The sequence below is a fragment of the Artemia franciscana genome, chromosome 5 (assembly GCF_032884065.1).
Source record: "Artemia franciscana chromosome 5, ASM3288406v1, whole genome shotgun sequence".
NCBI classification, from domain to species: Eukaryota; Metazoa; Arthropoda; class Branchiopoda; order Anostraca; family Artemiidae; genus Artemia; species Artemia franciscana.
The window spans coordinates 18,764,106-18,776,577 of NC_088867.1; the positions used below are offsets into that span (position 1 = coordinate 18,764,106).

General features: G+C 35.8%; 1 protein-coding gene across 1 annotated transcript in view; it reads right to left on the reverse strand.

The window, feature by feature from the left end:
* Positions 1-12,472, reverse strand: part of LOC136027052 (putative sodium-dependent multivitamin transporter) — an 82,219-nt gene that overhangs the window by 40,663 nt on the left and 29,084 nt on the right. Inside the window, exons 3-4 of the mRNA XM_065703982.1 lie at positions 12,187-12,411; positions 6,651-6,886 (exon numbers count right to left, since the gene is read on the reverse strand). Of these exons, the coding sequence (XP_065560054.1) occupies positions 6,651-6,886; positions 12,187-12,411 (461 nt within the window). The remainder of the gene's footprint in view (positions 1-6,650; positions 6,887-12,186; positions 12,412-12,472) is intronic.

The window sequence follows — 12,472 nt, forward strand, 5'->3', positions numbered from 1 at the left end:
TATGCTATGGTATAAAATTTTTCTTGGTGATAAAAAAAAAAAAGAATTATTGTGGCTTTCTCACGCTGTCTCAAAATCATGAGAAGGGAGCAATTTATAACCTAAAACCCTCAACAAACTTTCATCCTATTTGCACAAATTTTATTAAAATAAAAGGAATTGGAGATAGACTGATTGGAGAGAAACAGTATTCTTTATTCTTCAACTTTTTATTCTTCATTTTTGTTCCATAGAAAAATACAAAAGACTTGTCTTACTTTTTTTTTATCAGCATTAAAGTACATTAGCATGCTTTGTTCATAGAAAATTGAGACAACTTATAATCTTTGTTTTACTTGAGTAGACAAGAAGTTTGAGCTTTGGACTTGCAAGAAACATGGCGATACATTTCATCAATACTGAATTCATCAAGAATTAATTAGACATTTGTACTGAGAAGAAAATATGCAAATTAATATCGTATTTTCCACGAATGATACTGTAATTACATTATTTTAAGTAGAAACGAAATCAAGTATTCAAGTATTCGAAACCTAATTCAGTAACAACTACATTTTCACAAAAAAAGGTTATATTCATGGGCATCAAATGCAAGGTTACATGCATAGGCGTTATGTGTTCAAATATTATGTTTTAGTCTGTTTTTAGAGTCAGTTTTGAGAGTGCGTTTTCAGAGTTTGTACAATTCGTTCCTAGACTGGAAGTCTGTTTTCAGGGTTTACAGATATGTTTCGCTGGAATGACCTTTGGGAGAATATAAGTGAACTATTTTCTACAAACGAGTAAGATTATTTTCCCCGAACCCAGACAGGGTAGGAAAAGAGTTCGCGAGAAATACCATCATTAGTATATCGACACAGGGGTCCATTTACCCTCCAAATAGATAGCTAGAGATATTAGTGGTGACATATGTTGTGGCAGCCTTGGCCCAGAGTTTGGTCCTCTTGATCGTTCGATCACGTTACCATACCCTAACGAAACCGCCAGTGGCACTGATGTGGCGTTAGAGAGATCAAGCAGCTTGTAGCCTCAAGGTATTCAGTACGAGCAGTGGTACCAGCGTCGGCCCCAGATATAATTGCGGTACCAGCGGTGGTCCTACACTTATAACAGATGTGGCAGCCAGTAAAGGAAAGTTATCAGGAGATAGCTAAAAGAATCCATGTTTTCCGAAGATATTATTAAATTTAGCTTAAACAGTATACCCACTGTGATTACATATGAAAAATTGCGGGAAAAAGACGGAATTAGTTAAAATATTTTAAATGATTGTCTGAATGGGCGTAGCCTAGTTAGAACAAAATAAGATTTTTACGAAAAAATTTCAGGAAAATTTTACGAATACCACGCAACTAATTAGCTTGCGAAAATAATCGGCAAATTGAGACATATCAAGTTTTCACGATATTACCCGAAGTTTGACATTCATGAAATTGTTTTCATGTGGATTGAAATAATAGTTGTTACCTGAATTTTGAAATAATATCGGTCAGAGATAATACAGAAACGAAACGAAGAAATATGGACTGTAAGATACCAGCATATTTATAGAGTAGACGTTCGGACACAGATCCTCGCTCAAACATATTGAATAATGACGAATTTCTACGTAGGATCGAAGCTATTTGTCAGAAAGATAGCGACAAAGAAATTTTTGAAAAATTGCCAAAAGAATATAGCGCGGCATTTCAGGTGGAACGGGCAGTTTTTTAAAAGACCAATGAGACCACTACGAAAAAAAATACAAAGTAATAAGGAGGTTGTTGAGGAAGATCGATCAGAAATTTTTCAAATGTTGCGTTTGCTATACAAAAAAATAAATTAATTAGGGAATATTTCGGTAGTCCTGAAGAGCGTATTCGGGATCTACAAAATGAATTAGATTTGACATACCCCTCTACTCGAGAGGAGAATATCGCTTTCAAAGAGTATGAAAAAGCACGGCAAAAAGAGACACAAACCTACGTAAAGGTAAATGAAAATGTTAATGAAGCGCATTTGGAAATTATTGGAAGGCATTTTTTAAAAATGAAAGTAACTCTAAAACACGAAAATTACACACCTCTAAGTCACATAAAATAGTACAAGAGAAAATAGAGGAGGAAAGACAAGAACATCTAGAGGCAGAAGAAGAGAGAGATCGCCAAGAATCCAGAAGAACTATGAAAGGTATAATAGAAACTCAGAGGAGAAATTCGGAAAGTAACGTTTTACCCCAAGGGACTTATAGGCATTCGGATGGCCACAATAATATGTCTAAGTATCGACTGCGAGAGAAAGAAAATTATAGGCCATTAAAAGCTAAGACGGAGAAACACACAGCTTCGTTGACAAGGGGTGAAGACAACCCCAAATACCCGTCTGCTTGGGTGGGAATAAAAATTGCAAAGAAGGAAGGTACAGTCCAAATAAAAACGGTAAAAGTAGGCTTAGTACAAATTTTTGCAGTAGATGTTCTAGTAGCAGGAGACATTGGGGATATCGGAAATCTACTATCCTTAAAAGAAACTTCTTTAACGGTGGGAGATGCGGAAGTGGTTTGGCCACACAATATTGAAAATAAGTCACGCGAAATTGATTTTTCTGGAAATTTTTCAGAAAATAGAACACTTCAGATCACTTTTACGGAACATGACACGCTAACATATCAAGGTGAAACACTCATTGTGCCAGAGAAAAATGCGAAGAAATTTATCGTACGCTCTTTTCCTCGTAAAGTTCGAGAAACTTTGGTGCAATATGAAAAACCGAATCTGGGAATACAAATCCCATCTGATGACGATTTATTTAATATTAAAGCAAGAGAAAAGAAAACTAAAAAAGAGAAAAGAAATATTAAAAGGAACTACAAAAAAACACTGCAGCCAAAGAAAGTGGACACTGGAGTCATCAGATTTAATGATGATTTATTTTGCACGATTGAAAAATTTGAGAAAAGTAGAAATGAGAAGATAAGTACTAAAAACAGACAAAAATGGCAGATCCAGTCTACAGTAATGGAAAACAAAATTTTGGGAGAATTATTAATGGCAAGAATTGAGGGGGAAAAAGAGGTCTTGGACCCATCGGAAATAAAACAAGACTATAACAGAACAATGAAAACCAAGAAAAAGGACACTCTGGTCCAATTAAAAGTGAAAGATGGTTTATTTCACAAGAAAAAGATATAGGAGGAGAGTAAAGAGGAGATTAAAGACACAAAAAAAGAACCGTGATTTACAAATGCAGCCTGTGATAATGGAGAAATTTTTTTTCTGAGAATCACAAAAAGAGCTTCGGGAAGCAAAGAGGTCCAATACCCGGTGGGAAAATTACAAAACTACAGTAAGACGAAAAAGCTTAGGAGGGAGAAGAAGATCCATGTTTATTAAGTAAAAACTAGATAATCATAAAATAAAATTGAATGGACTACAACAGGTTACGGAAAGATTTGGCGATACTGAATTTTGGGTTAGATTGGAAAATCTAAAGAAGGATTCTGAGGTTAGTCCTATCAACCCTGAGAGACTTAGTCTCTTTTGGTGGGGGAGCCCTTTTGGGGATCCATGAATGATGGATGGTTCGCTCAATGGACAACTGGTTGGCCAGTTGTGACCCTGCTTCCGATATTTTGGCTCTCGATCTGGAGTCCTTGGAGGATACTCTCTCCCAGTCACTTCATATTTCACCTAAACCTTTGTCAAGCAACCCCATTCACGGTTTTAACTCTTCAGGGGAATCGACTATTATTTCCTGCAAACCTTATTCCTTGAGTTACGTATTCAAATTTCATCTTCAGTTGGCACCAAATGTGTTCTTCACTCGATTATCTCAGTTGAGGTTACCCAGAAAGAATTGATGCATGGTTCGTTGAGATTCCTACCTGATATATCTGTACTCCTATCGTTTTGAAAGGCTTTTGTATTTCCGACCACACATTGTCAAATTATTCCAAGGGTTAATTCGCGCTTCAACTGATAAGTGATGTTGCTTTCACCGATGGAGATTAAACGGCTTGCTCAGCCAACTTTTCTTGATGCCTGGCATCATCGAATGTGCCAGAACCCGATTCTTCGCTTCTCCTACTTGTTAATGTTGTAAGAGCAAGAATATTCATGTTTATCGTACCAAAAACCCCTGATTAAAGGTTGAACCAAACCTAGAAGATTATTATCCTGTGTGGGATGGTTCCACTATGTCGTGGATTGGGGGGTTGGAATTCACTCTGGCTTGGCCAGAAGATGGCTTGACTAGATTGGTATCATTATTTGCTGCTAATCTTGTGGAATTCAATTTTAAAAGCCTCATGTGGACGCCCATACACTCTAGACTATGGTTTCCCTGCAGGGTGACGTGTGGATGGCGACAGATCCAGAGCGAAGCTGTAGAAGCAGTAGCACAGACGTTGGTGAAGAAAGAAGTCAAATGGATATTGTTAAGTTAAAGATCAGTGTTAATGTTTTCTAAGTGTGGACCAGCGTGGCACATGGGTGGTCATTTATCTTACGGCGGGAGGTGTTGACGCTTCCTGCCCCTTTTCTTTATTTTTGCAGACAAATGACCTGTTTTCTTTTCTTAATTACATTTGCATGGATTTGCCTATAATATAATTTCTAATTAAGTTGACTGGACTACAGTTCTGTGTGGGTCATCACAGGGCCAGGCTAGATATCAGGCCACTGATTCTAAATATATGCGTAGGGGACATTCAATAGAGAGACTCGATACATTACAATTGGCCCACGTCACACTGAGCAACACCCCAAGAGCCAAGATTCTTTTATGCGTTAAAAAATTATATTTTAGTCTGTTTTGAGAGTCCGTTTTCAGAATTTGTGTAGTTCATTCCTAGACTGCAAAGTCTGTTTTCAGAGTTTATACATATATGTTTTGTTGGAGTGACCTTTTGGAGAATACAAGCGAGTAATTTTCTACCACCGGTTAAGTTTTCAATATCTGATCAAACTTCTTTTTTCAATCTTAATCCCGAGGGAGAGCTAGTGAGCTTAGCCCCCCCCCCCCCCTAGTGACCACTTGTGGGAAAAAAAATCATAAACACTACAGAAAATTTTATATTATGATAAATTATTTATCTACTTCGAATTTTTTGGCAAGATAAATGAAAAATAAAATCCCTATTTTCTTCCTTTTTAAACTATTATTTGAGCAATTACTGTGACTTTGAAGACTTTTTTGTTCCTTTTCTTTTCTTGACAGACTCGAAAAATCAGTAAAATTCAGTAAAGTAAAAATAATCGCGTAAAATTCGTTGAAAAGCCCCTTCTCAAGAAATAGTAATATTCAAGATTCCTTTTGTGTTTCACTTATGGTATCAACGATTCTTAACTTTGTCAGGGGTGGGATAGGGAGTCAAGACCCTTCTTAGAAATCCATTGCCCCTGTTCAATAGAAAAATCCTTTGAGTATTCTCATCATGGTAAGCTACACTTCCTTTTGCGAAATAAAATTATTGAACTCTCTTCGTTTGAAGTTTAAACTTAATACCAGATAAGATAAAATCCAAAAATTATATATTTTTCTAAAATGGTGGGATTTGCAGCTTTGCCATTATTCGTCATTATTTTGCCATTATGTCATAAAAATGGGAATTGCAGCTTTGTCATTATTCTGTGGAAAGTCTTAATACTTTTTATTTATTGACAATGCCGGTATCTATGATGTTAGTTGTGACAATCGGAATGATCTAACAGAATTACAAATGAAAAAAAAAACAAGGAGCAAACAGCCAACATGACGCACCTTTAAAGCTATTCATAGCACTTTATAGTTACTCTATTCATCATGAGTAAAAGCTCAATGGATTGTTTCACAGATACTATTAATGAATTGAAAAAGTTTTAGGCCAAGAGGTTTTCACCAATAGTCTCTTCCAAGCTTTAACTCTGATTCCTCTCTCCCAAGTAGTTTAAAGACACTATTTAGTAAGACGCTTCCAACCAGCTTCAAAACTTTTAACATGAAATATTCGATGTATTTACGTGTAAAATATCAGACTTTATTTTGGTTACTAGTAGTGGTATTTAGTCCAAATCCAATCACTTCGGCCATACGTTAAGCCCATTGATGCCTGAGCTCAAGCAAAAAACATCCTGAGCTCCTTCAACAAATAGAGTCAGGAGTTACCAACACAATATAGGTATCTATAAGCGTTCGGCTGCAGATTTATGTCAACAGAATGATCAATCTTGTTTTATGTAAGTTTACAATATTTTTTTGTCTTTTAGCTCCCCCCCCCCTCTCCTGACTAACTAACTAACTCCTGACTAAATTCCGAGAAGTGAAAATAATCTTTTTTATACAACTCAGGAAAAGTTATGCTAGCTCTACATCGCACATAAACTATCGGTCTTGGCTTTACTCTAATTAACTCTGGCCTTCAAGTCTTTTATCACTTCCACCAAGTTGAAACTTCAAGGGCAGGAAATTTAGTGACTAACCAGATAAATTTTGAAAAGAACAAAATCGAAGTCATATAAAACTCAATACAAGGAAATATTCCATTAAAAGTTTAAATTTTTATATGGTAAAAATCATGAAAATTATCAAATACTACCAATTAGGGATAATCAGAAAGATGTCCGTGTTTAACCTTAGATAATTTGTGGTTGGCTCAATTAATCCTGAAAATCACAGGAATAGGCTTGACTTACTTGACCGTTAGTAACCGTTGAATTTGCGCTTGATTGACCCCATAAAGGGACAAAAAAGTAAAAATGCCACCGAAAACCTGGGTCCAGACTGTGTGGCGGATTTTAGGATCTATCCGAAAATCTGGCGCTTGTAGCCGAAGCCCTTCGTCTGCAATTTCAAGAACGCCCTTTACACCACCTGCATCCAGGCTACCTTTGACGGCCACACAAATAACGGCGGAAAACATAAGCAGTGACTGAAAGGAAGTCAGGTTTTAAAGGGAGACAAAAAAAATTATCAATGCTAACAACTGTCACTTAAACTTGCATTTTTTCTGCAAACCAAAATATTTTAGTGAAATATGTGGTTTAAAGGAAATATATATATATATAATTAATAGAATATGCTTAAATGATTATAAGATTATACATAGATGAGAGAGAGAGAGAGAGAGAGAGAGAGAGGAGGGAGAGAGAGAGGAGAGAGAGAGAGAGAGAGAGAGAGAGAGAGAGAGAGAGAGAGAGAGAGGAGAGAGAGAGAGAGAGAGATTGTCTCTCATATTAAGATACATTTTTATAAAATCTCTAGAACCTTATTTATCAGGTATTAGCAAATGAATGAGATCCGACGCTAGGCACAGGACCTTAATATATTCCTTACAGTTTATTTCGCCTAACCAAATTACTTCCTGAGATATCAAAAGCCCATAACCTAGAATTTCGCCATATTTATTTTCAGAAACATAATTTTAACACTGAGTTTTGAATTTTCTACGTTTTATGCAAACAGGTTACAGCGTAAAATCATAAAATTGACACTATATTCTTCTTTTTAATGGGAAAACCCAAGCCTCCCAGAAGCTGAATAATTTTCTATTCCTTTTATTTTTAGTTTGAAAACCTTTCCAGAAAAAAACATAGGAGCATTCTACATTAAAACTAAAGCAAAGCATTCCAAGTTTAATCGGTCCTTCTCTTTAAAAAAAAAATATGGTTAACTCTAAGATTTTGATTAGAAGGAACATAGACACTCCCTAAACAGCTGTGTGTCAATTCCAAAACAAAGCACGAGTATTCTACGTAATATCTAACCAATATTTGTCCTTCTCTTTCAAAAGAGTATTATTTGGAATTGTAATCTTTATGAGTCTATTAATCTTTATGTTGTTAAATTTTTTTTTCCGTCTCCACCAAGTCCAGGAAAAGTGATGTTATCCTATTATGGTCTCAATTATAAGAATGAAGTGAAATAACTACAGTAGCCCAAGGAAAAGAGGGATTATAAAAAAAAACTAAATTCGCACACACGGTTTTAATGAAATTTGAAATTTTCAGTTCAGCTAAATGGCTCTCTTCGTTGAAGTAGGTAACTTAATAGGCTAGAAATGATCATTGTATATTACGCACACGTAAGTTCAAAGGGAATTCGGACTGTTTCACAAAAGAAGAAAACATTCCAGGACGAATACGGTAATTGTGAAGATTATCTATGTTGGGTGGAGAAGGGGGGGACAAAGATACAGATTAAAGTGCTAAGGAATGTTTTAAGAATCGGACGAGATAGTATTTATAGCTACAAAATTAGGACAAAATAGTTTGAAATCCCATGAAAAGAACAATGAAAGATTGCTATAAAGTATACCCCATCAAGTTCCAAAGCCAAATTTATTTATTTTCATATATGTTTGCTGTTTTAGCTTCATTGACATCGTTTAGGGGGGAAAGGGAGGGGCGAAAGTTTCCCCCTCCAACAATAATTTGGAGAAAAAATTATTAAGTGACTTTAAAAACTGTTGTTCCTTACAAGTTTCAGCCTCAGTCTTTATTTTTAGCAATTTTTTTTTTTTAATTAGTCCTTCGTTTTTAATAAAAAAAAATACAAAAAAAAGGGGTCTATTACAATTGCTAATATATTCCACTTTATTATTTATAAAAATATACCGCATTTAAAACCTTATCATCAAGTAAATAGATGGACCTAGTGAATGCAAATAATTTCGAAAATGTACTGTACTCCCTTTGTCAACCGGTTAGCTCGGGTCAAATGTTTCCCACTGATAGTTAAGGGTCTTTTACTTCCTAAAATCTATCAGTTCAAGATAAGATTTTCTTTTTTAAAACTTTCAAAAATGGATATGAGTACACCCACTGTATCTACAAATAAGACAGAAATGGAATTAAATCACCAAAAACAAAAATTTTCCTTAATTGAGAAACATAAAAAATATATCAACAAAAAAGAAAATAAGACCTGGTGATTTTTATAATAATATTCTTACTGTGGCTAGATAGGTCAAATTAGTTGTTTAGTCATAGAAGTTGGTAGGGGGGGGGGGGTGGCTCCATGAATCATTTAACTGTTTTAATTATTACTTCCAATATTTGAATTAAAACTACAATATATCTCCAAATTCTCTGATTTGGAGTTGAACAACAGCTGATAATGTCCTATTCCTTGCGTTCCAGATTCAAATACTAACCCATAAAAGTAGAACCGTCTCAATGTACATTTTTCTCATAATTTAGAAATTTTATGCTCACATATAAGCACTACTAACCCTTACTCTTTATCTAGTATTATCGGTTTTAACATGCAGCGCTAGGAGACTAAGCTTCACTTGGTAAAGGGAATCTTAGACATAAAAAATATCCGGTTCCCACCCCCTTCAGGAAATGTATACCCCCATACCCCAATTTACACACAAAAATAGTTTAATTTTTTAGATTTCGTTTTTTTAACAAACATACAAAGCAAAAGGTAATTATAAGACTCCAAGTGCCAATTTTTCTCACCCGATTGGCATCCCTGGCAAGTTTGAATTAATGTAGGGTTTGTACCGCGATGCTGCCAAGAACTGCTAAGATTTTGGATAATTTTAATCAAACAATGTTCAAGGAGCAAGTTAATAATTCACAGATTTATTTTCGAATACTTTGAATTAAAAACACTGTCGCCATTTCAAATATAAGGAAAATTTCTATGAGGGTTCTCCACAGAGGAGAATTTCCCGAGGGGTGGGGGGAAATTTGCCTGCCGAGTTTTTTCACTGGCCAACACCCTTTTTAGTTATTATTTATATTTTAAAAAAATAAGAAAAACAATCTAAAGTGCACTTTTTGGGTGCTATGTGGCACTATGATTGCCTTGTTAAGTCGAATTAATAAAGAGCAATTAAATGTAAGAGATAATTAGTAATGAGTACATAATTAGCTAATGTGTCCAGCTCAGCCTTTCCATTTCAAAAATGTCACCAAAATTGCGTTTTTAGTGTACCATGTGGCACTTTATGACCACGAGTATAACGAGTTGAATATGAAAAAAAAAGATACAACATAAGAATTAGCTTTCACGAGTCCTTTAACAACTCTCTACGATATTCCAGTGCCTCGATAGCAACGAAGATAAATAAGAGGATATGTCGCTCCTCCCCATGTAAAAAAGTGATTTTTACTTATTATACAACGAGGAGGGTTGTAGTTTTCCCGTAGAAGGTGTCAACAATGGCAATTTGAAGTGTGTACTTTTAGATATGCTAAGACATCATTTTCAAATCACATGCAACTGAATGACTGTGATGCACGTGGCTGTTGGATTAGTGGGTAATTAAACTGCAAGACTTAGTCTCCTATGATGGGCCCGGGAGTTGAAGGAAGTGGAAGGGGGATATGCACTTCGATATTGAAAGTAAAGCTGGCAAAAAAACAGAGCTTATTAAACTCACCATCACCTACCCAAAAGTGTTTACAGGACACTACTGTCGTCTGCACCAACTCGTTGCCGACAAAAACTTAGTCCGTTAAAAACTGAGTCCACTACTTAATTTATGTCTGATGCGTGGGCATTGTTTGTTTATGTATTCTGTATTGTTTTTTAGTTTAATCGAGTAACATCTTTGCTAATTAGTAACTTTCCTTTGTCATCGCTTCAAGAAAAATGTCCTATTGAAGAGTTAGCGAGGGAAGGGGCTGTCTTTACTTTTTAACCGCTTGGTACATCCCCCCTCCCCGTCAGGTGGAAGAGCACAAGCATATGTGATCCCAGGATTGGGCCACCTGGGCTGCTATATATTCTGCAAATTATTTATTCAGAATAAGCGTGTCCGTAGGCTCACAGATGTAAGATGGCAAAACTTTTGGTTCCTTAACCAATTCCTTAAAAACCAGCTTTCTACAGCTCTCAACTTTCATGTGTCTTGTAACGTTATTAAAAATATAATTTGTATTAATTTTATTTGGTTATAACAGGCTATTGATTATAACAGGCTAATAAAATCAATAAAAAGCAGGGCTCCTTACTTCCTTTCTTTCGCTCAGAACCAACTTTAAAAAAGCAGTGGAAAGGGGAATACGAAGAAGAAGGTATTGAAAAGGGATTTGATTCCCGTCTACGATAACAGAAAGTGAAGACAATCTTCACTGTGAAAGCAGCTCAACTCTAACCAAATTAATTAACAAATGAGACCCAATTGTTGGTCCAGTCTCAGCTTTGGCTTATATTTTTGATGGCCCCTTTCAACAAAGAGACTTGGTTTTAAAAAAGCAACGGAAAGTGGAACAAGAAGAAGAGAGTATTGAAAAGAGGTTTCATTCCTGTCTACGTCTTTTTATAGTAACACTATAAAAGAAAGCGAATACAATCTTAACAGTGAAAGCACCTCAACTTTAACCAAATTTATTAACAAACGTGACCCAATTAATGGTTCAACCTCAGCTTTGGCCCATAGTTGCGATGGCTCCTTTTAACAAAGAGACTTAATTCTCCCTTAGACTAACGGGAGTAAATTTGGAACAGAATCATCAAAATTTTCAGGAACATATTAAGTCTTATGTTTTTCACAAGTTTCCAAACACCCCTTTCACCCAGGTGGTTTTAAAGGAGGGGCTTGAGAGGGCACTCACCCTGGGCGCAGAAATTTTAGGGTCACAAATTTGAAACAAACAATGTTTATATAAATAAATAGTTTATAACTATTTTGTAGTTTTTAAGATTTTATCTCTATTAAAATAAAGTAGAAGTCGAAGTTGGCAGTAAGTTAAGTTACTTACTCACTGTAATACTGGTATAATAATACTTAATACTTACTGAATGTATAAGCAAAGTGAAAAGGCCGGAACCGACACTGCTTTCTCCTGAAGGATAGCCCATGTCCATTGACTATCCGAATGCCGACCGTCTCTTGCCCCCCTCCAATAAAAAATATGGAGCTACGCCCCTGTTTAGCTTTATATGACCTACCTTTTTAGTATTATTATTTTTATTATTATCATTAGATTAAAACCAGTACATGCACCTGTACTGTGCATGCAAATCAGCGTTAAAAAAAACCTTACTGAGCTGAATGGACAGTTCTGTAGATCTGAAAGCCCGAAGAAAATGAATCTACATTCAATAGAGAAACCTTAGAAAGTACCCCCTATACAAGCTAAAAAAAATCAATTTTGTAGGGTCTTTGGAAGTCAAAAAGTATATAAATTAAGTGTGAGTCGATATGATTACGATTCAACAACGATTAAAGCCTCAAATCGACCACTCTCTGTAACAGGGTACAACACTTACTTGAAAGACATCGGCAATTAAGACTGCTTTCATACCTCCAATTGTAGAGTAAAACGTGCAAACAAGACCAACAGCTAAAATAGAGCCAACTTTAGATAAACCTGTTACTGCATTGAGCGCAAGAGCAGGCGCATAAAGGACAATACCCATATAAAGCGTCATTTGTAGGATGAATGCAACTGAAGCAGCTTGGCGAACTGGCCGACTAAACCGCAGCTCAAGGTACTGAAAGAAAATGCTGATTATGCCTTTAAGTTCCTACCTCAGCACACCGAGCACCTCTCTC